Consider the following 26,048-nt stretch of genomic DNA (forward strand, 5'->3'; position numbering starts at 1 on the left):
AATGTTGTTTAAGGTTTGGCCTCTTTTAGCCTGGAGGGTTCAAGTTGTAAAACTGGTTTGTCTCAAACGTTTCCAACAAAATAGTTAAAAACCTGCTGAGTTATAAACAGGTTTTAATCACTGTAGACATTTACTGGAAGATGTCTATGAGTTTCTGTCTCTGCTCTGCAAGAATGTTTCCTCGTTGCTAGCATGCCTCAATTTGGGTCGAGGTTCAGTGACCATCAACTCCTGTGTTGACACAGGAGTTGATGGTCAGCACAGTGATATATAGCTGGAAAATAAGACCTAAACTAGTCAGTTCTCTACTATTGGGTCCCGTCAAACAATTGGTAATAAATTATTATTTATGGGAGAAAATCATTGCCTCAACATTTAATGCAGACTGCTCACTGTATGTGACTGGGATCTGGTTCAGTGCAGGGAGAATAGTTGATTGTACAGATTAAACCTGACAGCAGATGCCTGTCAGCTCTGCAGCCTCCAGGCTGTTTTTAAAAAGACGAACCTTCATCCACCACCACCAGTTAGACCATTTACCTTTATGAGAAGGAAAGGAAGAAGACAAAGACCGGGTAAACGGATCCAATGCGACGGTTCCTCCAGCCTCTCCTCTCGAAAGCGATTAAGGTATTTTCCGAGAGGAGCTAGAAATTATTAGTTTGGTTGAGGAAAATATCCCTGATGAGAAAATAACTGAGCATTTTGAGGCTGGAGAAGTTTCAGTAACTGGGACAGAACGTGTTGATGAGTTCAGTTACTAAAACATTCATGACATGAGACACAAAATCTTCTGGGATCAAAGGGTAAAAAGATTAGACAGGTTTCCTGTTTGCAGGTTTCTCTCTGGGCGCTCCGGCTTCCTGCCACAGTCTAAAATCATGACTGTTTGGTGAATTGGCCTCTAAATTCTCCTTAGATGTGAGTAAAACATTAATTTTGTGAACAAAACGGTTGGACAGTGGCTCAGTTGGGAGCACTGTTGCCTTGCAGCAACAAAGTCCTGGGTTTGAATCCCCTCTCTCATAACCCACTTTCCTGTCTACTACTATTAAATAAAGGCCACTAGAGCCTTTATTTCAGAATAAAGGCTCAGAAATAATTAAATGTATTTCTGACATTTAATTACAAAATGTCAGAAATACATTTTGTAATTACATTTCATAAATAAAATATAGAAAAGACATTTGCAGGTTTCTCTCCTGCAAATGGCAGGAGAGAAATGGCCATATATATACAGTATATATATATATATATATATATATATATATACTGTATATATATATACAGTATATATATATATATATATATATATATATATATAGAGAGAGAGAGAGAGAGAGAGAGAGAGATGTGCTGATCGATCGAAGATTATAATCGGCCGATTTCGGTGTAAAATGTATGTTCGGTGATCGACGATCACTGTCTCTTGTTGTCAATCACAAAACTCGATCACATTTATCTCCCTTCGCAGCCTGCTGATCTCCTCTTTCCTTCTCACTGCGCAAGCGCGCGGCAACAAATCCTGTTGTGTGAAATATTATCGCTCTGAGAGTGAATGGGGACGTTTGAGTGTTGCGGCAGAAAATTACCTGTCAAAATGCATCAAAACAATGAATCTAATATGGCATTTAAAAAACAAACACTTGACGGAGTTTGGCTACATCGAGGCTCAGTGCAGGAACTAAAGGACATCCGGAGCGGCTAGATAGCAGGTAAAGCAGGACACAACTACCAACACTCACCTGGATTAGCATCACGGTCAGAAAGCTAAACAAATAAACCGACAAATAATTAAAGTTTTCGAGGTAGCGGTGAAAGACGCCGGTTCTGCTCTCGCTGTTGAACCGCAGCTATTCGCTACTGGTAGTAATATTTCACAGACGGAGCGCCGCGGCTCAACCTCAACCGAGCAGTGAACAGCTGCAGCATATCTTAAACAAAACGATGTTAGATATACATTAAAACTTTCGCTGTCCTAACATAAGATAATCTCTGGGGAAAATAATGGATCTCCTCTGCCTCCTCCCTGTGTTCTGCAGAATTACTCAGCTCGGTCAGAAAGAACCAATCAGAACCAGCATTAATCAGCTCGCCGTGCTATCAGGAAGTTTTGCTTTAGTAACTCTGGATTGTTTATTTTGATGCAACCTGCATTTGACTTTGAATGAATGTTTCCTTTATTACTTGATGTGGCTTCACTGCCTTTGCTTTGCCTGCAGTAAAAGTAAAGGCTTTACTTTGACTTTTCCTCAAAGTGTCATTCAGACCATGCCAGTTATGGCCTAGTTTCACTGTGATTAGAAACACATTTTAATAACTTCAGCCAACATTTTTACAAGGCCTTTTGCTTTTAATCTGTGGTGTCTGCAGACATTTTGCACCAAAACATGTTCAACTACAAATTCCTTTCCTGACAACTTGTCTGATTTCATTTCAATCAAGTTTTTCTTTCTTGGTTTCTCGCTCAACTTTTCTAAAGATCATAAAGTTGATCTATGGTGCCTGTGGGCACTCAGTATTTGTTTATTGTCCAAATGATTTAAGTTGCACGTACATTTTTTGCTGCCTGTATAAAAAAAAATCTTCTGGGAATAATGTCTTTAGCACAATGCTGAAAGGTTTTTTTAACACTGGTAGTGGATGGCTATATAGTGAAAGCTATGTGGTTAAATTTTGAATATAAGACATTTGTCTTCCAATTCTGACTGCAGATGTGTACTTCAAATATAAAAATGCTTCCATAGTGTTATGTAAGGGATGCATGACAAATAAAGTCAACAATAACACAGTGACAATAGCTAATAAAGTTTATTCATCCGTTTTAAGAAAACAGTTAAACAATAATTACAACAAAGAACCAAATAAACCTCAAAGGGCAGTAAAAATATACCAAGTACAACACAATATTCCAAGTGGAAGAACAAAGAGCAACTTTCAGCAGCTAAACAGGAATGGCACTCCTGGGGTCTGTTTCACGAAGCTGGATCGACTCGAAGTGCGCCTGAATATTCAAGCAGACTCTGAGATGAGCTTCTCGTCAGATGTGTTTGAAGTTCATGAGACAGATCCCAGAGAGCAGAAGACAGCAAAACAGCTTGTCTGAGCGCAAACCGCATCGGGAGGTGAAGAGGAATGAAATGGGATACAGCAATCACTAAAATCAAATAACAGCAAAGTTTACTATTTAAAAAGAAAAAGGAGACATTATCTGCCTGGAAATTAACAAGGCGGGTAAACGTCAAAGCAGCCACGCCACTAAAATGCAAAGCATCCATTTGCTTTACAACTTAGGAAATAATACGCCCCCTTGTGGGGGGTTCATTAGTACGGAGCCCTCTAGCGGACATGGGGAATTTTTTTTCTTTTGCGTTACCTCGCAAAACTTTTGCGTTACCTCGCAATACTTTTGCGTTACCTCGCAAAACTTTTGCGTTCCCTCGCAATACTGTACTGGTCAGTTATGCAGCATAATTGAACACTGCAAGCGTTTCTTACGGTGGGCGCCGTACTTTTTGCTTTAATATAAGGTTATGTGAGGTTTTTCCATGAATGTTAGTATCTTTTTGTGAAATATCTGAAGTTTTATATCTTTCTTTAGGATAGAAAGGCACCACAAACCTACGATATAAACAGAAACCTTCCGTAAGTAGGAAAGAAATAAAAATACATTATAATTTGGACTATTTCTGAGTTATTATCGCGGGTAATAAGTCATCTGACAGTTTTGATTGTGTCTCTGTTGTGTTCGTAACCTGAATGGTTTAAAGAGCTGCTTTCAGTGCCGCTCCATCTCAGCCTTAACAGACATAAACATGCAGGAAAAAATAAATCGATTTTCAATCAGTGTTTTGCACCAAACAGTTTTTACTGTTAACAAGTTTTTATTATTAAAAACAGACAAACTAATGATGGTAAAGGGCCGCACTGGGTTAACTCTGGGAATCTCATCTGTCCGTTTATCAATCAACTCCAAACCTTTTCTTTGTTCTGTCACAATTATCGATTTATTCCATTTTGATGATCAGGCTCCAAACTTTGCAAGGACTGACCGCCCCGCTCATCTGCTTCCTAATACACACAAAGCCAGTATCCTTCCCATCCATACCTGGTGACGTCACGCCCACATCGACACACCCACCACACAAGTGTCAAAGTCGCTGCTCCTGTCATATCAATAATTACTTATTTCATTCATATGGCTCTTACAGAGCCTCAGTGAAAACTTGTTTATTATTATTAACTGTTTGGTGCAAAACACTGATTGAAAATCGATTTATTACTGATTTATTACTTATTACTGCGAGGTAACGCAAAAGGTTTGCGAGGTAACGCAAAAGTTTTGCGAGGGAACGCAAAAGTTTTGCGAGGTAACGCAAAAGTATTGCGAGGTAACGCAAAAGTATTGCGAGGGAACGCAAAAGAAAAAAAATTCCCCATGTCCCCTAGAGGGCTCCGTACATTAGAAGCAACTGGACAGCAAAAAAAAAAAAAAAAAAAAGTGCAGCACTACAAAGAATCTCGATATTTAAATGAAAAGAATTAAACTGAACTAAGATCAGAATAGCAACTTCATTGATAAAAACACATTAAGCCCGACTCAAATCAAAGCATTTAATTCACGTCTGTGAAAGCTTCCCAAACCCTCATCACACACACACACACACAAAGATTTACCTTGTCCATTTTCAGTCCATCAGCACATTCATGGCACATCAGTAATGAAACCCAGAGCAGGCTCAACATAAGAAATCTACAATATTAATCAACAGCCGTATTTACAAGAGCTATTGGGTTACTCTTTTAAACAGAGCAGAGATTAACGTTCCACATACACTTTGCATTATTTTAATAGCCCATGGTGGATCAAACATGTCCCTGGATCGATGTTTTCCTGACAAGAGAGGTGGTCGATACCAGACTAGTAAGCATCTATAATCTATACAAAATAGATCTAAACAGACGGCCAATGACTGGTATGTAGATTTGTTTATCCTTAGAAGGCAACAACAAAAGCTACGGTTACAAATAAATAGCTACAGTTTTATCTATTTTTTTCTCTCTTTCCATCTAAATGAAAATCTATACAAATTATCGACGAAATATTATGGTAAGACCACTGAATATCTTCTCTTCAAGGCTGTCTCTTCAAAGTTACTGTGCCGTATGAGCGGATTTTTGGTCCACCGAACCCACAACACCGGTAATAAACACATTCCTTCATTGTCAATTGAGGTGTCAAAGACTGGAAAGTGCAGGATGCATCTGAGTAATGTCAGCGATCGAATCCTACGTGCTTAAGCAGAACTGGACTTCTCTCGTTTCGTGAAGACGTTTCGTCGCTCATTCAGAGGGGCTTCTTCAATTCTGAACATGGTTGGAGTTGTTTACGGATCATAGAACCACACTAACCGGACAATTGAAGGCAACGGGGGCCGTTAAGACACGTGTTTTGGTCACATGTCCCATGGTGTGAACTGGGACAAGAAGTCCAGTTGCCTTCTACTCAAGCACTGAGGATCGTCCTGACCTGGATGACTGAGAAATCTACGCCAGCGTCAGTGATTGAATGAAAAACACAGCAAGTTAGCCCTGTCGCTTGAGAATCTGGTGGTATAGTTTGATATGTCCGAGTTCACCCGTCTGCATCTTCCTGCAGTGGCAATACTAGAAGTTTGTTGGAACGGTCTTACTTAAAATCTCAGAAGAAAACTGAAGGAGGGTCTAAGAAAAAGGATTGTAAAAAAAACAACAAAAAAAGACCTTAAAAAAATAATTTGTAATATAAGGTTGAACTGCAAATGATTACCAGACTACAGTGTAGGGAATGCAATGCAAAAACTCTGGTGACTTCAGACAGGCTCCTCATATACATGAATGTCTTTACAATTCAGGACTTGTTCTTGTTTACCCAAAACGTTTTACCTCGTTGAAATTAGGACACAAGGAACAACTTCAGTGATTTTTAAAAACAAGGATGGCACAACTGTGGATTTATAAAGCTAAAATATAGACATACAGCCATGCTGATATGTAACCATTGATAGAATGGGGATAACTTCTCCGCTGTCTGATATCATAGGAAAATTATTGTTGCCTAAAAACTTTTCAAAGTGTTTAAACATTTTTGCAGGTGACAAACCAAAACCCAAGTGATGTCGTAGGGAAAGTTTTCAGTCTGAACAGCAAAAAATCAAATCTGATAAGCAAGTTTTAATATTCTTGAATGTTGGATAACGTAGACAATAATGCCAAATTTCTGGTCTTATAATCAAGGTTTATAGACCCAGTTGAGACCTGTCCTTTTACTTGCTGGTGAAATGTGCCGACGCTGCATTTTTGAGCATGACGTAATGGTACTTTCCACTTCAAACAATAGGATTCTAACCATGTACTTAAGAAAAATTAAATCCATGGTTAGAGCCTCAAAATGAAAGGCATCCATGCCCACAAAGAGTCTTTGTAAGTCATCAGAGTTGTACATGTAATAAAAAGTCATGAAATTTTGGATTTCTGTAACTGAACTAATAATAAAATTTGGATGTACACGCAGGTAGGCGATGATAAAATTGTAGCATGCAGAGGCACTGAGTTCAAAGAGTTCATAGGCCTACAGTAAATACTCTGAACATGCTTACATTTCAGTCGAAATCTGATTTTCTACTGTACAAAATTACTTCAGACTTCCAATGGAAGCATTTTTTTTTCTTCATGAGTTACATTACTTATACTGTAACAATCCATTCATACACAGTATAATCACACATCATATATTTTGTATACAAGTTGTGAACACATTCCATGCAGCATTATAAAACCCCTTCGTTGAATAATATTGTTTGGAAAACAAAAAGAGTATATTGATCGGTGTACTAAAATCTACTGGTTCTTTGACAGACGACCATTAATACACAAATAAAATAAATGACTGGTGTCTGCAAATGATGTTTTCGTTTCGCCTAAAAGCTCTGCTTTACTCTCACCAATCTGGGCTGGCAAGTTCAATCTTCACACACTGTGCGCCCAATGAAGCACATACACAAGTCAGCTTGACACATGTGCCCGTCTTTTCAAATTTAGCACCGACTTTTCATCACCTTCACTGTGCGCGAGGGTCAGTCGGTGACTAACAGCTGTCCTAAAAAGGCGTTTTGTTCCCCCAACATGTGACGAAAGTGATTTGACTGATTTGATTTTCCTGAATCACATTTATGTCACACGAGCTATCCGTCATTAGTTTCAGGCAACATCTGACTTTGAAAATGCAATCAACGTACTCCTGCTGATACCGACCTCTTAATCGTCTTCAGATACAGAGGATGAACAAATACAATTTTGCAAGCGTTAAACCACCTACTTCAAACTGCAACTGCAGACATAGTGATGGTTTCATTTAAAAGGTCTAAGATGTGTAAACATTCCCAGGTTTAAGTAGGCTGTTTTTTTTTTTTTACATATATTTCTGTGTTATAACATCTCTGGAAGTATAAAATGGTTTGGCAAATAAGCGGGCAGAGTTACGTATAACAGCGTCCCTGCCTTTGGAGTGCGAACCAGGTAGAGTTTGGGGAGACCTGAGGTGCATTCTCTTCATGATTGTACAGATTTTGCATTCTTTTTGAGTTAAGAGAGGAAACGACGAGTACAGCGCGATCCACATGCCAGGCCGACTGGCTACAGAAACACTTCAACGGATCTACAGTCAATGTACTTGATTGCCTCTCCGGCGTTCTGTTCTACTTCTACTGTGCTGTTCCAGTTTGAGTCATCAAGTCGATCATCATCATGCTATCAACTATGCAGATTAGTAACGGGTAAGATTACTCTGAACACTATCGAAGCTGAATCTCCACTGGCTCTGTGGTGTCAAGGCAACTACTTCAAAATGCAATAATTCGTGGCCAGATAGTCTGATTGAAGAAAACGTAACTACGGAAACAATGAAAAGGATTTATTTACAAAAAGAACTGCCACTCAACAAAAATAATCTTTGCTTTCGATAAACATTAAATGCATTAATTAGAAAAGATCTGACATCTGGCTCGCTTGACTTTACGCTCGGCCACACCAAAGTGACCGGGCCTACAGCTGCCTGGATGGCATCAATGACGCTAATGAAGACCTATAGAGGGATTGGTATATGGTAACGATTATGGTCTATCGTTGGATATGGCTAAACAAGTTGAAAGTCAGGGCACTGGTGCTTGGAGGCAAGGGTACCCTCATTGGGCTCATAAGACAACGGGTAAAGAAGAAGTATACAACGGAGGCTGTTCTACTGCTCGCCCATTTCAGCAGGGTCGCAGTCGGAAGGAGACGTGGATGACTGGAGATGGTTGGAAACGGGTAACTGGTTCAGGGTGGAGCCCTCTGCGGCTTCGCTGGGGACAGGCTCAGGTAGGGTCAGTGTTTCAGGGGCGGACTTTTTACGGGGCCGGTCTTTGGGGACAGAGAGGGATTCGGGTGCATCCGTGCACATCGGGGTTGACGGGGCACTGGCAGGGCCGGTTAGGGCGCAGGAGGACAAGGGGGTCTCGCTTATGGAGATTGATGGGGGAAACACCCCAATCTTCTGGTTGGTGGCCTCCTGGATGGTACGCTCAAACTCTCTCACCTCATCCATTGTCATGTCTGGAAAGAGATTTTACAAGAGACAATACACAGGTTAGTGTTTTCGTGTGTTCATGTGTTGGCATTGTCTTGGCATGTGGATCTTACTACAAATTATCTATTTTGTTCATGTTTTGGAAGGAGCTGCTGATTATATTGCTCTTTTGCATGTTTGGCCTTTTTGTACCCAGAAAAGGCGCGGCCAGCCGTGGGATCAGGAGTCAAATCCATCTCGCCTTACAGACGATTCAAACCTACTTAAAATTATTTCTATCATCCACTTGTGACCTAAATATATGGACATATGACTATAATAAATGATATACATCAGTAGAAAGCTATTCAGAGCCATTTTGGTTTAATAAGTCAAAAGAGGGATTCAGAAGAGTGACTTAATCAACGCAATGTTTTTTTATATATAATTTTTTAATTACAATTTGTCAGCTGGTGATGGCCTCACTAAACAGGATGTTGTTTTTAAAAAGCTAGATTGCAAATTCAAGCAGACATCACTTGCAAACAGAATTGAAAACTAGTGCAGTTACCAAGTCTTATTTTTACTAAGAAGCATTTTACTATTTTATCATTAAACTTTAATTGAAGGGTCCTTTGGAGACTCAGAAGCCTGCTTGCTACTTTAACACGACTTCTTTAGGAGAGGAGTGCCCTCTGGTGTTTGCAAATACAAATTTCAGGCTACAAAGTCAGTGTTTAAAGGAGCTTATTAAGGTGAACAGTTCCAGTCTGAATGGACTTTATGTACAAGTAGGAATAAATTCCTGAATAGGTAAATGTGTTTAGTCTTTCTTCCCCCTTTAGAGGAAATATTTGTCTAAAAATGAAATCAGGAACTGAAAATAATAATTGTTAACCAAACAAAAGAAAAACAAAACACTGCTTAAAAACCAAAGGATAGGTTTACTATTTTTGTATTATTATTATATTACCATGATGTTTTTATTTTTTTAACCAACTGTTAGTTTTTTTAAAAAGTGCCAGTCAAATGTACCTTTTTTTTTTAGCTCCAAATGTAATGCCTTATGAAGCTTTTACCACCTAAAAATATGAGACAGAGAAGGGAAAAATGGAGCAAAAAGAAAAAAAGCCACATACACTTGCTTTGTCATGGATCTCTATGTCATCCAGGGAAGATGGGTTTGTTGTGGAATGCTCTTGCTGCTCATTGCAAACTTTAATGTTGGTTTTCTCATGCATTTTTCTCTCGTAATCCCGAACGTCATCCAAAGTCATATCTGCAAAAGGTGAGGGAAGCAGGGGTGCAATGAAGGTCAAAACGTTGGTACCGTTCCATCATGGCTTTCCGGCTCACGGGCGGTTAAGAGAAGGGAAGGATTCGCTGGCACTGATAAGCTGCGGCGAGGTTAGCGATGTAGCGGGTAAAGTGTTAGCTGCCCCACAACCCAAAGAGAGTGAAGGACACGTCCGAGCCAAGAGGGAGCGAGAGAGGAGGAGGGGGGAGAGATGGAGAAGCTTTGGGGATGTTTCAAGATTAAGGGATAAGCAAGAGGAGGTGGAATCATTGGAAAGAAAAATGAAAAAGGTTCAATTTTTTTTTCCACAGGGGGGAAAAAGAAAGTAATTTAAGGGAAAAACACTTTAGGAGCATTAAGAGGCATCCAGGTTTCAGAGAAAAGGGAGTACTGAGGTTAGTGGTTTTTGTGGAGAGGACTGGTGAATCTTTCTGGGTAGAGATAACAGCCTTATTTTGTATTTGTGTGTGTGTGTGTGTGTGTGTGTGTGTGTGTGTGCCCCACAGCTATGAGAAAAAAAAAGCTGAAGAGCTGAGGAGGAGTAAATGTGCTGCAGCTACTTGAGAGGGGCACACAAGGCGTCCCGCTGGGCAGCTGAGGAAACGGTCAGAGCCAACACCAACTGCACCAGTTTCAGCTTTTCAATGACGCCCTCATGTAACGATAAGACAAATTGTTCCTCGAAAACAGAAAATATAAGATCCGACGCTCATTTTACAGATGTTTCATCAAATCAGATTGGTTTGAATTTCTCTCCCGAAACATGAAAGAATCTTGTTTTTTTTAAAATTATTATTATTATTTAACTGAAGCGAGCTGATGGTGGTAGCCGTGTTTGGCGTTGGTGGGTTAGTAGTGAGCGGAGGATCCATGCTGTCCGTACACAAGCTTGTTAAATGCAGGTGGCATGAATGATGCATCGCCAAGTACAATAATCTAATTTTAAAAAAAGCTGACAAATACAAAACAGGTTAAAAGAAATTAAATCCTTGTAGCTGTACCTATCCACTCGTCAACCCAAGCAAACGCCTGCCTGTGTCCCAGCAGCAGCACATCTCTGACCACCTAAAACACAAAACACAGATACGGTCAAACTGCTTTTATCTACACACTGCAAGTAAAGCAACATTTTAATCCGTTTTTTGTTCGCATGATTTGTTTTTTTTACTGCAACAAAGTTTCAGAATTATTCTTACAATCAGCTATTTTTACTGCAACATAGCATAACAACGCCACATCAGAGATCTGAAGTTCCCCAAAAAGAAAAATATTGTAAAAAGTAACATTTATGGTTTTCTACACCAAGCAGACGCAGCAGAGAATAATGGAAAAGTTGCTGTGGGGAACAAATACGTCTCAGTTTCATTTTTTTTTTTCTTAAATATTCTATTTGTGGTTGTAACTTTCTATTTAAAATTTCTATTCTGAGTAAGCTAATGTTTTTTTGAAAACAGATGGACCTTTTGCTTGTTTTTAAACATAAATCTAAACAGGCCGTGTTTCCCTTGGTACACTGTAGTTAAAGAAGTCGCTACAGCTAAAGCAAAACAGAAAAAAAACTATTCTATTTGATAGATGTGCTCTTATAAATCAGCATAATTATCATAAAAGAATAACTTTTTCTGTCAGTTTTGTGCGGACGTGATCAACCACAACCTTACTGAGCAACATGCTAACATGCTAGCGCTAGCCTGGCACTTTAGCAAACAGCTTCGCATGAAAACAGGAGGGTTTAAGTTTATCTGAATGTTGTTGAACATCATTAGAGCTTTTCTAACCTAACCTGTTACGCGTCAGATCAGGTTTATAAGTCTTGCAAAAACGTTGTTTTTGGAACTAAATGTTAAACTCCAGGATCCTGGATCTATAGCTACTTTAACGCAACTCAATCAATACAGATTCGATTAGTGAGTAACAACTGAAGCACTTTTACTCTCATGGACTCCTGGACATGTCTTTTGTCCAGTTACCACAGGTTAACTATAGCTGTGATCATTTAAATGGGATAACATTGAGCCAAGTTATATTTTTCAGGTTAAGTTGTATTTCTTTAATTGCTTTATTAATTTTTTTTTTATTTTAACATTTTGGGGTTTAAATTTGTTTCAATTGAAAACTAAAAATAAAAAAAACGTAAAATCTTTTACATTTAAAAATGTATTTATTTTTTTTTTTTTACTTTTTAAGGAGTCATAGAATATGACTCCTATTCATGAATCATTTTCTGAAAAACACTTTTATTTTGTTTTCATTTCAAGATAAATTCATATTTCAATACATATTTCAATTGTATTATTTTTTTTTTACTACGCTTGGGTAGTTTTTACTGCTCTCGCCTCCTACAAATATCCCAAATTTGCATATGGGGTGGGACAACATTAATCTTAATAACTTTACTGATTTTATAAAGACACATTGATTTGTTTAGATTTAATGTCATACATTAAATTCATAATCATAAATGAATGTGAATTCATCTTAGAAGCAGAAACTTGATGTTGGAGGAGGTTCTCTAGAAAATTGTTTGAATTAACAACTTACAAAAAAAAATAAATAATAATAATAATAAAACACCCTGACCGAGTTCTTAAAAAGATGTGATTTGCAGGGAAAAAGCTGATAGATTAATAATTGAAATTTGTGTGTTGGTTTGTTATTGTTTTACTGTCCATCTCTCCTCACCCCACTGCTGACCTCTCACCTTGTGCACAAACTGCTCCACTCGTGTCTGCAGGCCCCACACCTCAAACTTGACTGTGACCAGTTTGTAGGAGCACATGATGGGCTCCTGTGTGTCCCTCCAGCCTTCCTGCAGTATGCCTCGCTTTGTCTTTTCCGACTGGAAATATCGCAAATCCTGGAGGTTGGAGAGGTAACATTTTCTGTTTTATGCAACAGCTCGAGCAAAAATAGTTGCGCCACTTAATCCTAGAAAGTAAATAGTGGCGTGTAAATAACAGCCTCAAGGGGAAAAAGAAATCCTAAGAGAGGCTAGTGACATGGCAAAAACACAAAACCTTACCAAGCATTTTTGTCCAGTTCCTAGTGCAAATATTTTAGTACACATGAATTAAGACAAAACTAACCTAAAAGTAACATATCAGCAAGATAGGGAAGTTGGTTTTAAGTAAATAATTCCTTGATATTGATGGAGAAGTTATGGTTTCAGTGGCAGATTGCTTCACTTACAACATGGGGAAATTGTCTTGTTATAAGTCAAATAATCTGCCAATTGAAGTAATACTTTTTCATCAACATTAAGGAATTATTTACTTCAATCAGGCTCTTATCTTGCTGGAAAGATACTTGTGAGTTAGTTTTGTCTTATTTCAAGTCTACTAAGATATTTGCACTAGAAACTACACTAAAACACTAGGTAAGATTTTTAGTGTAAAGCTGAGTTTGTCTAATCTAAACCTTTAAAAGTGATTGTTTAACTACGAAAAGGGTCACGAATCTTTTCACCTGACTATTACGACATCAATCCGTACAAAACACCGCTTCGTACGACTGATTGTGTTCCATCTTTGTACTCGTAAGGCTCTACACACACTCCCACACACACACACGCTCACCTCGGACTCTTTGTAGTAGCGCTCAGGGATTTCGTCGTAGGCGATGTCGACGAAGCAAACCTCCCTCTCCTGGTCCTTCAGCTCGATTTCAAAGATCTGAAAACAACAAAAATGTTGTGGGTTTTTTTTTGTTGTTGTTGTTTGATGCTAAATTCAGCATTTATTTTCCAGTCGGACTCGCCTCTCATCATAGAAACAGCCGAATCAAACACTGGAGCAAACTCTCAGTGTTACGCCGAGCCTCAGAACAAGCACATGGTGTGTCCATCCACTAGGGGTCGCTCTAAGCTCACCTCTTCAGCTGCTTATTGCACTAAATAACACAGGGCTGACTTCAGTTACTGTCATATGTTTAGTCAGCTGATGCCACAAAAGGTGAAAGCTTTCTGTTTTTGTTTTTTTTTTTTTGCCTTCCCAGTGTTTGTAATTCCAACTCTTGAGTGTTTTGCACATGTTTAATTACCCAAATTTAAATTACAGCATAATATTTCGTGTCTCGAGCTTTAAAGTGAAACATTAAAGGGTAAACAAACCTCTTTGCGTCTACAATTATCAAAGGGCTCAAAATAATTGTTCTACACACAAGTAAGTAAAACCTGACTTTCTAATTTTAACATTGTGAATAAGATCTGATGCTGGGGGAGGGGGAGATGCATGAAAGGGATTTAGGGAAAACAAACATAAATGAGATATGAAACCGTTTTTGAACACTGAATTTGACGACCTGGGACTCAAAGTGGCACTTAATCAAAATCATATGAATTATGTGGAGGAAGCTGAATAGCACATGGGCTAAAGGTTTCCAGTAGCAGGGCTTTTTGAGTGTGTCTTTTCAATCTGTCTTATTCAAACTCCATTTTGTTTGCCTAGAACATCCACTTCATTTGAGATGTGAATACGCAACTCCGATGCGGTTGGCTATCAGAGAAACAAACAAAATCCTCCAACTTCTCAAATGTCACGCCTCTCCATTTTTATTTACATTTTGTGAAGAATGTCTTCTTCAGAGGTTTTCATGTCGTTTCCTTCAATGAATTTGTTCCCCCACTCGATTCTCATCTCTCTCTGCTCTGCCTGGGCATTCTCCCATTGAGCTCAATTTCTCCAGTAGATGTCCATTTTCCGCCTGCCTGTAGTTTTAGCAACGTTAGCGGAGGAAGTGAACGAAGCCGTTCTGTCCTTGTTGGCCCGAGGTTCCAAACATTTTATTGACGTTAGCAGCCGCCTCGCTCGCAGGCCACGTCCAGTAAGGTTTCATAGCGCCAAACTAGCGCATTACGTCCATCACAGGCAAACTTTAGCGATAAAATTTACAACTTCAACAGAGTCCAGGCCTTCTGGAAGCAATCGTTTCTCCAAGGATCCAGACACTCTGTACGAAGCGAATCGTAGAACAATGGACCAGATTTTACCAGGTTATTAAAAACTAAACCTTCGTAAAGAAATAGCGATTCACATTCTATAGTCCCGTGGCTATTGAAAGCAAATTCTTCTATTAAAAAGTTCAACATTAATTAATCCGTTCCTACCCAGACATACATGACTTTCATAGATGCAACAGTCCCTGCTTTTTGCTTTCGCTCCCATCAACAAATGAGCCAGAAGGACAGAATGAATAACACTTAGTTATTGTCTAGACTCTCGTTTTTGACATTAAAATTCATGTCCTAGTCTACGTAGCGGCTCATTTACCCAAACAACATCAAACAAAGAGAACGGTGACTGCATTATTAACATTACAGAATCACCGGGAGTGCCTCGGTGACAGTAAACAACATGGATTCCTGCGTCTCGGCTCACATTCACAAAGATCTGAATCAGCCCGGCGTCCCCAATTGAGTGCATTTTTTTCTTCTCCCTGCTTTTCTTCTGTTCTTTTCTCTTTTTTTTTTTTAAATCTGGAAATTGCATCGGCCCAAGGCAGCTTCCGGTTTCAGAATTTGATTTCGACAGCTTTTGATCCGTCACTCTGTCACGTCGAAGGAAAAACACATCGATCTAAAACATCTCGACAGATTTGAAGCTCCGCGCCGGTTTCTGTCCCCTCCGGAGTGGCGGCGGCGACGTGTGAGCTACTCAGACATGTTAACGGGACGCCCGCCAAACCCCGGACTGTTGAAATAACTCACAAGGAGAATTCTGAATAAGCCAACACACTTTAAGCCGATTTGTTTGCTACACGGCGGCCTTTCATTCCTCGGCGTCCAGACGCTGGCACCCTGTCCTGATGACTAATGCCCCTCTGAACCGGAGCACGCAGAGCGAGCGGTTCAACAGCACCAAATTAAATTAACTTTCCAACAAGTGGAGCATTACCTGGCCAAACTCAAAGCTTCATGTGTACTGGGCATTTTAATAAGGTGGCCTGTAAATCATCACTGCAGCTTGGGAGAATTTCCCTCCTGCAGCAATGCGGAGGTGCATCTTATACGCTGTTCCTATCTGCTGCCTCGCTTCGTTTTATTGGACGCTTTTTCTGCAGGAAGGGAACAGAGGACAGGCGAAACGCGCTGCTTTAAGATGAAAGTATTGAGCGCGAGGGGAGCTCGGTTAATTAACCGACTGGGTCTAGAGGCTGATGTCGGATGCAGTGGAGTTTGAGTCGAGGCACAGAGATGACGATATGTTATGATTCAGGCGATGTTGAGGTAGAAGACGTTTCAATCTAAAGGTGCATTCCCAGCAGTTCTGTTTGGTCCGCTTCAATGAAATGCTACTTTGTTCGTCTAGAGGTGAGAAAGCGCAAACACTCGTCCACCTTAGGTCAAAAGAAAAATCCTACAACCGCTAAAGTCCAACGCCGTGCCATTTCTGTTTACATTTTGCAAAGAAGGAAGTTGAGCTCATGTCTTTTTTGCAGGTTTTTGTGTCATTTCCTTCAGTGGTTCTTGGTGCAGCGCCACCACATGTGAGGAGGGGAACAGGTTTCCCAAAGACTTTGGTTCGTTTGACACAGTGCAGTGTAATACAGAGCCTAACCAGCTGAAAAATTTAACAAATATTGCAATTTTTGTCCCCAATAGAACCAAGTCTACCAAACCATCAGGTGTAAAAACACCCTGAAAATGTTTCACTTTAGCCAGTAAAGAGGAATCTCGTCGGTTTTGAAAACGTGGGTACATCCAATTGCTAAAAATGCCAAAGGGTGCGAGATTAACGGAGCACATTTGAGTCACTAATGACAGAAGAGGTTAAGTCGATTTGAGATCAAACACAACATCACAAATTTGCCTAAATGGACAAATACGGCCTGTGCAGCGTCAGCAGTATCAGGGCCCTATCAGCCTTCGGGCCATCTGCAGTGGAAAACAGGACGGACGCCTGTTCCTGAAACGTGAAGCTGTAAATACGACGACGAAAACAAAACTATCTGGGCACCGCCATTTGTTCCAGTGAGCAGGTGACACCCGCTGTACTTACGTTGTCGTTGCTTCCTTTGTTGTCCTCGTATTTTGTCTCTATGTGGATGGAGAACTTGGGCAGGAATGAGCACTGTGAACGAGGTGAAAGAAGAAGGGAAAAAAAAGAAATATTTCTGTCATTCAATCTCTCTTGAGGGAAATTACTGTCCCTGCAATATCATAGCAGGCCTACTATCTTATTCATACCCCTTGAGCTTTTTTCATCTGTTCAACTCAATTCTCCTCATTCGTATCAGATAAATTCTCGACAATTTCTCTGACAATTTGCCCGTTCAATCCAATCGTACAGGCAGATATATGGTCAGCCGCTCTACACGCTGCAAAAACACAAAAATCTTACCACGTTTTTTTTTTTTGTCCAGTTTCTAGTGCAAATATTTTGTTACAGTTGAAATAAGAGAAAACTAACTTACAAGTAACTTTTCAGCACAATACAGGAGCGTGTTTTAAGTAAGTAATTCCTTAATATTTATGAAAAAAGGCAGATTATTTCACTTATAAGGTATTTTTCCTGTGTTATGGGTGAAATAATCCACCAGTATTTTTTTTAATCAATGTCAAGAAAATTTTGGCTTAAAACAAGCTCTTATATATTCTTGAAAAGTTACCTTGAAGTTAAGTTTAGTCTTAACTAGTCTATCATATGTACTAAGATATTTGCACTAGAAATTAGACAAAAAGTACTTTGTAAGATTTTGTGTTTTTGCGACTTCAAGGGGTAAAAATACTTGAAGTCACACCATTTATTTATCACATCTATATAAGGGCAGCCATTTCAAAATGCTTTCATGCGAGCGCTTTTAAAATACGCCGAAACGAGAAAGCCGGTGCTAGAACTGTCTGCTGCGGTTTAGCAAACCGACTTAAAAAAAAACTATCCTCTGTGGATTTGTTTGCAGTGCGGCAACTTCCGAATAGGCCTGCATGGCAAAAAATGGCAAGCATTCTGTTGTCAAAGTATTTAGTTTTTTCATATGAAACAAAAATAAAAATGAAGTGCCTGAAGTTAGCAAGGGTAACTTCTGTTGCTAACTCAACAGAAGTTATCAAGTGACGGAGTCCGCATCTTTAACTCTGAATTACTGCAGCCCCCACAGCTCAGCCTCACAATATGCTGATGTGTTTTTGATGTGAGCCGTTTTTAAAACCAAGGCCCGACGTATCCTGTGGGTTAAAGACAGACCACACAGACTGAGGCATGCTGGGTATTCTGTGTGCTCTGCAAGCCGTTTTGATAAGTGTGGGAGGATTTTCACCCCCACAAGTTTTATCTATGCAGGTTTTTTCCAACTGTACATTTAGCATCTTACCAGCTGTAAGATCTTTCAAAAATGTATCCAATTAATCGTTTTACAGGAACAAATGATCAAACATTGATGAAAAGTAGTATCAAGTCTGTTTGCATTCAGCCTTATTTCCTGAAGGTGTAAACTGATACTTACTGTATACTCTTCAGACCGAAGCACGACGAGGTAGACGGGCGTCAGGTCGGCGCAGAGGAGAAGCACAAAAAAGACAGTTAGCCAACAGCCATGAATCTATTTATGCTGAAAACGAGGATGACAAAAAAGTGGAATTTAAGTTGAGCTTATTTGTACGGCCTTTGTCTTGGATTAAATGCATCAAAAAGAGCTCAACAAGTAAGAAGTCGTAACAGACAGACATTAAAACTGATCTTAAAAAGTCAAGAAATTAGAATGTACTGTTGTCCATCACTGTGCACATGTTCAGTAGCGTTAAAGGTGGAGCAAAAAGCAGAGGAAAATGACAAGAAAAGGGCACTGAAGCGCTGCCATGGCAACCGCAGATTACAGATAAAAAATTAAAAAAAAGAGTTTTATTTCACATTATTGAAAGAAATTAACTTTCGATTGCATTCTAAGAATATTGAGATCCACCTAAAAGTGGGGCTTGGGGGTTAAACGTGTAACTCTAGTTTCTAATAAACAACACATTGTACTCCAAAAGAAAAAAAGATAAAAGTACATGTGCTGCCAGGCTGCAAACATTGCTCCAAAATTGCAAACAAGACTGCCGAATTACATAGCATATGTCAGAAGTTTCACAGGTTTTTTTTGTGTTGTTGTTGGACAATCCAATTCCACGAGGTTTTATCAAAACGTGTTAGAAATGCGCCGCACAGATTAGCAGTTTGGATCACGTTCCTTCCCTTGTCTCTTCACACTGCTCCAATGCGCTACTAACATCCAGTGAAGTGTCTCTGCAAAGTGATAAGTGGTGAGTAAAATGTGTTGTGGCTAAAAGAAAAAGGGAAAACTGTTTGAGAAGGTGACCTTAGAAATCTGCGTCGGGCTGCAGTGAGGCGCGATTCTGTTTCCTTTACCTGGCAGAGTGTCACAGCGGGGCTTTTAGAGAAACAGCTGAGCAGCACATCTGCACTGCACACTTACCCGTTATGGTGTAAGGGTAGTAGTTCCAGGCTTTCTCTGTGACGTAGAAGATTTTAGGGACCACTGCTCGGGCCCAGCTGGGTAGTTTACTACGGAAATGAGGCAGAAACGGAGACATTGACCGAGGCACAGTCAGGACACAGACGTTCCCTAACATCAGATTAAAGCAACATCTACCTGATCGATTAACTTTGATCCCTGCTTTACTCTACAATCGTGTTTAGATCGGGCCCAAAACAAAGTCCAACCTGACCTGAGCCCAATTCCACCCGATTGATTGACTTTAATTACAAGCCCAAAGTAGACCTGATATATTATTTTAAGTAAGATTTTACTCATTTTGTTTTCAGACTGCCATTTAAGTGAGCTGTGTAGCTTCTTCTGTAATTGACTTTTGCTTAACGTCTTCCAGCTCCATCTTGTTGCTTGTTGTAACCGCAGGGTGAGTCAGATGCAAATCTTCTGAGATGAGTGATGGATAGGAGCGGATCTGCTGCTAGCGTTCTCACGAAAACCAAAAACTTAGAGCCCATCACGTCGGTACCAACGTCCCTACACTGGCTCCCTGTGGCTCAGAGGACAGACTTTAAAATACTGCGGTTAGTTTATAAATCACTGAACGGTTTAGCGCCAGAACACGTTTAAGATCTGCTGCTGTTGTTTCAACCTTCCAGACCCCTCAGGCCAACCAAACTTGAAGACGCAGCGTTCAGCCTCTGTGCACCACAAATCTGGAACAAATTTCCAGAAAAACTGCAAAACAGCCGAAACACTGAGTTCCTTTAAATCCAGACTAAAAAACCCACATGTTCAGAGCCGTTTTTGAAACATGATAAATGAAACGCTGACCAACATGATGGGTAACGAAATGTAAAATGTTTACTGGTTTTCTCGGTTGTTCACTGTGTGGCGTGTCTTTTAGGACTTTGTGTAGGACACTTTGAACTGCCTTGTCGCTGAAATGTGCTGCACAAAAGAACTTGATTGAGTGATTGATGCAGTGCTCTGTGCTTGTTACAGTCTTACCTTCCACCTCAACAGGTTAAAATATCTACTCCTCTATTTAGACTACAACCAGTAGATTAGCGCAACTTTAAATCGTACATTCTCTTTTGGTTTTCTCTGTGCTGCATGTATTATTAGCTTATTAAACCCTCCTTAGAAGCCTGAGCCTGACCCCACCATCAAGAAACATCACTCTGGCCCAGCCTGGCAGGAATTTTGGGTCAGGCCAAAGATTTTTAACTCTACTGTACAAACCACTCCGGATCGCAATTATTCAAGTGCTAAAAAGCTCAAATGAGACGGGCAGATATGAGTTTTCATTAAATGAAAGTGGGGGGAATTATAGTTGTTAGGTCTCCATTATTTTCCCAACGCCTCTGATCCTGCTGTTTGCGCTATCTCTATAATCGATTCACAAAACAGTCTGCACTCTAAACATGCAGGAGCAAAGTCAGAGTGGGATATGATAATTGTCCTTTAAGATCAATGGGAGTGATGGTTTAAACTTCCCTGTTCTTGCTCTGCTCTTTGCTCTCTTTTCAACCCCTCCGGTATTTTAGGTTTGTAGTTCAGATATTTTATTGAGCTTTTGAGATGCCACTTAGCTTCTACTTGTGAAATAAATAAGTAAAAAAAAACAACAAATACCCCATTGTTTCCACAGGCTGTGCATCATAACTGTCTGAAAATTAAAAAAAAAAAGAAAAGAAAAAGTAGGAAAAAATATTCCAGCTAAAAAAACATCCAAACCCAGAGGGAACGCTTGTCCAAATCAGCAATGCAGCTGATGTCAGATTTTCACGTTTTTATTAATTTCGCAGTCACAATAAAAACAATAAAAACAACAACACATGAACGGTTAATATTTAGCTACAGCACTCCTTCAACCAATGGAAGCTAAAAACACAAAAACACGTCGATCAAAAACATAAATTTGCTGGTATGACTAAAGCAGAACCAATAAGTAAAATAATACTTTAAAAAATTTAAATCCCCCAACAAGACGCAACATTTAAACCCAGTGGTTGAAAATACAAACAGTTCCCGTTAACTGTAAGACTATCAGACTAACTTACTGTAACTTATATCATCACCATTTACCTGACCAGAGTTGGGATATTTTCACCAATATATTAGCATATTTAGTACTCACTCCACCAGATTGATTACGTTTTATACTATATATACATATATATATATATATATGTATATATATGTAAGAAAAAAACAATTAACTTCGTCCAAAGCTATTTCCTCAATCACAGCCCAAACACCTTGGGAACACCTTGGGAAACCTCTAAGCCTGTGAGTCTGCGGTGGCAACCCGACCCTCTCTGTTATCGACAACATGTGCTCTGTGCTCTCTGCCAACATGAGCTCTCAGGAACTTCACGTAAGAACGGGCGCGTGTTTGGCATTCCCCGGCTTTAAGAGAGCCGACACAGAGACACGAGGAACTAAACTTAACTGTTCTCACACGGACGGCTTCCTATAGAATCCATCATAAACACCTCAGTGATTTAGTCAAAGAAAAAAACGGCTCCCGCTGCATTGTGATATTTTTTGAGCGTTGGCAGGCTCAATTGCCCTTTCCCTCTTTCTGTCTCCCTCTCTTTTACTCTCTCTCCCCCCCAACAAAAGAGACTGACACTCCTCCCACACCTCCATCTGTTGATTGCTCCCATTCCCTCCTTGTTCATTTCACAGACTACGGGCGATTTCTTGCCCGTGCTGCCAAGCAAAGACGTTTGCGTTTTAAAGGAGGAGAGTGGGAACAAAAAAGCCCATTTAAATAAAGATAACAGTTCATCGAGTCGCAATTGGTGAGATTAAGTAAAAGCGTGTGACGACGTAGGGGTAAGAGTGTTTTAAGTGTGACAAATGAAGTCCAGATTGACTTCCCTGCTGGTGAATCTCAGCTTAATGTTTGTTTGCCGCAGAGCCAGATGGACGAAGGACTGATTTTGAGTAACTGCAACAATAGTTGTGTTATTCATTCTGCTGATAACGGCGGTTTTTTTTTGTTTTTCTTTTTCCATTTGCTTAATGTTTAGCACTCGATTAGCAAAGATCGCGTGCGGATTCCAATTTCATCTGGAGACGGTCCAGCACTTGGACCGTCTCCAGATGAAGGCGGTGGAGTTGGGGCGTTTTCAATTTTACCGCACAGATGTGCTCATTACCGCCACCATAAACCATCTCTGATGCAAACACTCAGGGAAAATGAAGTGCGTTCACCTTCAGGGTTGTCAAAACAACGTCTTTCCACGTCATCTATACGACAATCAACTATTTCTGAACACGTATCCATTTTTCTCACACCGGAACTGATCGTACTTGAAAACAAAACTTATCAAAGTTGGACTCGTTTGTCCATGTTTTTAACCAAAAACACTTGATATGTTTCTACTCAAACAGCTTTAAGGGGCCGAGCGACTTTAATTGCTTTCTCCTGAGGTTTGCTGACTCAGCATAACTGGCTTCCCAGCTCAGTGAACGCTGACGCAGGAAACTGTGCCAAGAGACAAATGGCCGACTGAATCTTTTCCACCCCTCCATTTTCACTCTGAGTATTCCTTCTGCTCGTTTTCTCCTCTTCTTACACATTTCATCATTCTTATACCTCAAGCAATGTAAATACTTTGCTTGATATTTACTCAGTCTGCTGACACGAACCATGTAGAAAAAACTCTAAGGAGGCTATGATGGGATAATTAAGATACTGCTCGGTGAAATGTATGCTGGTAAGGAGAAATGTAATAAGAAATGCACTATTTATTATTATTTGCAGCGTCTTGAATGGTAAAAATGGTTTTGTTTAAAGGCATCTCATTTATTCCCTCTGCAAAAGTCTTTAAGTTGTTTTTACACTCATTAACCCAGAATTATTTATGCCACAAAAAAAGTAAATTTTTTTGTATAAATCATAAGATTTCAAAACTCCTCTGAAGGGAACCAATTTAATTTATGGCTCATATTTACTGTAGCTTCTTTAAATAATAAATATGTAGAGATCATTTAATTGGACCAATTCCTTCTTTAACCAGTGAAATTTCAGCCACAGTATTGGTAAATATATTTTTCATATTTGTTGTTTTTGCACTCTCTTTCTTTAGCAACTGGATGTCATTTTATTTAAATTTTTCCAACGTTATTGTAGGTCCAAATGACTCTCACGTGCTGGATGACTTTGGAGTTTCTACGCACGTTCATAATTAAAATATGCAAATCATACAAAAGCAAATTCCACGATTTTCCAAAGATTTCAAAGCTGCAGAGGACGTCCGGGACGACAATCCTTCAAGCTGGGCTTAACTGTGCAAAACAAACACCTAACATAGAGGTTTGTAACAAACTACTCTGTAATAAATCTTTTACTAGTCAATGTTCAGACATGTGCAGGCATCAAAACTTAAAGCACATGTTGCAATTTACTGACGGGTAACATGAGAAAATAATCCAACATTTTCCAATTTAAAAGGGAGAGAAAAAATAAGAAGTTTGAGCTAATTTCAATTTTGGATGTGTTTATAAACTGGAGCTTAATCACAGATGATATGTTAGGCATTATAATAATAATAAAATTAAAAAAAAATGAAGCAAACATTTGGCTAATTGGCCTTTTTAATGATCTCTCTGAAACTCTTAAACACACTAATAGTGTGGGTAATTGTTTTTTGACTTCACTGTTGCTATAGTTTCAGTCTCCTCACATTCAGCAATTCAAATCCAGATGGCTTATGGTGTTTCTTTGGACTTTTCCTAAAAGATCTAGCTTTTACGAAATCCGCCCAGAAAGTCCCAAAATACTCCAAACACATCGAGTTCTTCCCGGTAGGTAGAATCTAGCAGCACCGACCTGTTGAGGTAGACTCGTTTCTCTGTGAACTGTCCTTGGCCGTGAACTGGGTCTTCAAAGGGTTCGTTCTGGACCACCTCCACTCCTTCCCCTCGGTCGCTCTGCTCATGGCTGTGTTTGCTAATCATGTACAGCTGCCCGATCCGGTACTGAGGGGGAAAGAGAGAGAGAGAGAGAGGAAGGATCATGAGTTTACAGGTTGCAATGTACATAAAAAAAAATTATGGATACTTTAACTGCAAACTTGCAAAGATGAGTCAGTTTTCTGTCAGAGTACCACAAACACACATCTGTAAATCCTTACATCCTGCAGCCTGGGTGAGTGTGAACCCCCCAAGAGGTCTGCAACAAAGCAACAGATTTTTATTCAACTTTTTTTTTTTTTTTTTACTTAAAAAATAGCTAATTTTGTGTTCAAGCAGGAAACCTGCAGCGTTTTTTGTCTTTTATGTAATTTAGACCTCAAAGAAAACAGAAAAAAGTTTGTAGAGTTGCTGATAAACACTGCAATGTGTTCATAACTTGAGAAACAATTCAGGTCTTTGCTCATAAAAACCCATGTCAGCGCACATGACATGAACTCAAGTTTGTTCCTGGCGTGACGATGTGTTTTCAAGAAAAGGTCAACATTGAGATTTGAATTGCCTGCTCGTTGGGTTTGATTAACACATTAAATGAAAACTAAATGCAAAAACTAGCTTCTGCACTCATCAAGTCAATAAGCTCAGGGCAGCACTTCAGTGAGGGGAAAAAAAATTGTGTCAATATACGGTTTTCGATTAAAATTCAAATAATCACGACTAATTTGACTGCAATTAACTCGATAAAAATTTTGTACCCCTGTCCACCCGCTATTGTCTTCCCAATACTTTTATCAGGTAAAAACTGTGAAATCTCTCCCTGATGCATTTTCTGTCTCAAAGATTGGCTTCAAATAGCTGGGAAAACAAACAAAAAAATAAAACACGACTTGGAAATCTTGGAGGCGAGAGCTGGGACCTGGTAATGAACAGAGCGTGGAGTCCCACACATTTCCTCCTGAATCTCAACGCTGCTTCTCTCCCTGACCTTTACCTGTCAGGGCTGCTGGCTCAGTTGTAAAATGCTGCCGGGGGGAAAAACGTGAGGCGCTCACCCACAGGCATTCAGAGATGATGTCATCACCTCGCTGGAAAAAAATCTCTGATGGATACAACTATTTAAAGGCATGTGGGAGAGTGAATTGAACAATTACGTAAAAAAAAAAAATATATAAAATAATAATTTTAAGGTCTTTGGGGACGGAGGCCTGGTGGACGGAAACGTTGGGGGGTGGAGGAGATTTGTTCAGACATTTTTGGAATCAAACAAATCGATTCCCCTCGAAGAATACTTTCTTCTTAAAATCAAATAAGTCACGAGCAAAAAGAGAAATAGCAACCTATTTTAAAAGCAGAGAATGACAAGAACATAATTGACTGAAATCTGAATAATGAACAACCTGTTAATGCCAAGATAAAATTTTCTGAACCCGACACATTTTTGCCTCACAGAGGCGCGAGTGATCATTGTTATGCCCAACGTACCATCCAATGGTCAAGTCTGCTTTAGCGACAAAAGTGTAATCATCTGACAAATAGACACTGCAATCAGAATAATGAGGCTTTAATACTGTAATATAATGGTGATGAAATCAAATAGCTTTTGATAAAATTCTGATTATTCTGATTTGCAGTAGTTTTATCATTTGCTAAATGAAGCCAATAGAAATGATTTACACATTCTGAGAAATGGTGAAGGCTAAAGCATTGGCTGACACATATCTGCCCTACTGACAATTATTTAGATTTTTTAAAGAAAGAAATAATCAAAATAAGCCATTTTTTAAATTAAACTGGAGCAAAACAACCCAAGGC

At 39.5% G+C, this 26,048-nt stretch overlaps 1 protein-coding gene across 3 annotated transcripts in view; it reads right to left on the reverse strand.

Annotated features, from left to right (window-relative positions):
- The window catches only part of LOC114145445 (cytoplasmic phosphatidylinositol transfer protein 1), a 104,897-nt gene that overhangs the window by 34,561 nt on the left and 44,288 nt on the right, over positions 1–26,048 (reverse strand). The window contains exons 2-10 of one of the 3 annotated variants that reach the window (XM_028019028.1): positions 24,154–24,302; positions 19,290–19,378; positions 18,321–18,328; positions 16,877–16,948; positions 13,457–13,552; positions 12,583–12,738; positions 10,883–10,946; positions 9,724–9,863; positions 8,494–8,631 (exon numbers count right to left, since the gene is read on the reverse strand). In XM_028019028.1, coding sequence (XP_027874829.1) covers positions 8,626–8,631; positions 9,724–9,863; positions 10,883–10,946; positions 12,583–12,738; positions 13,457–13,552; positions 16,877–16,948; positions 18,321–18,328; positions 19,290–19,378; positions 24,154–24,302 — 780 coding nt within the window. In that variant the 3' untranslated portion in view covers positions 8,494–8,625. Of the gene's footprint in view, positions 1–7,437; positions 8,632–9,723; positions 9,864–10,882; positions 10,947–12,582; positions 12,739–13,456; positions 13,553–16,876; positions 16,949–18,320; positions 18,329–19,289; positions 19,379–24,153; positions 24,303–26,048 lie in introns of those variants that run through there. The other 2 variants (XM_028019027.1, XM_028019026.1) reach the window with 2 other exon arrangements.

The sequence above is a fragment of the Xiphophorus couchianus genome, chromosome 5 (genome assembly GCF_001444195.1).
Source record: "Xiphophorus couchianus chromosome 5, X_couchianus-1.0, whole genome shotgun sequence".
In the NCBI taxonomy this organism is placed as follows: domain Eukaryota; kingdom Metazoa; phylum Chordata; class Actinopteri; order Cyprinodontiformes; family Poeciliidae; genus Xiphophorus; species Xiphophorus couchianus.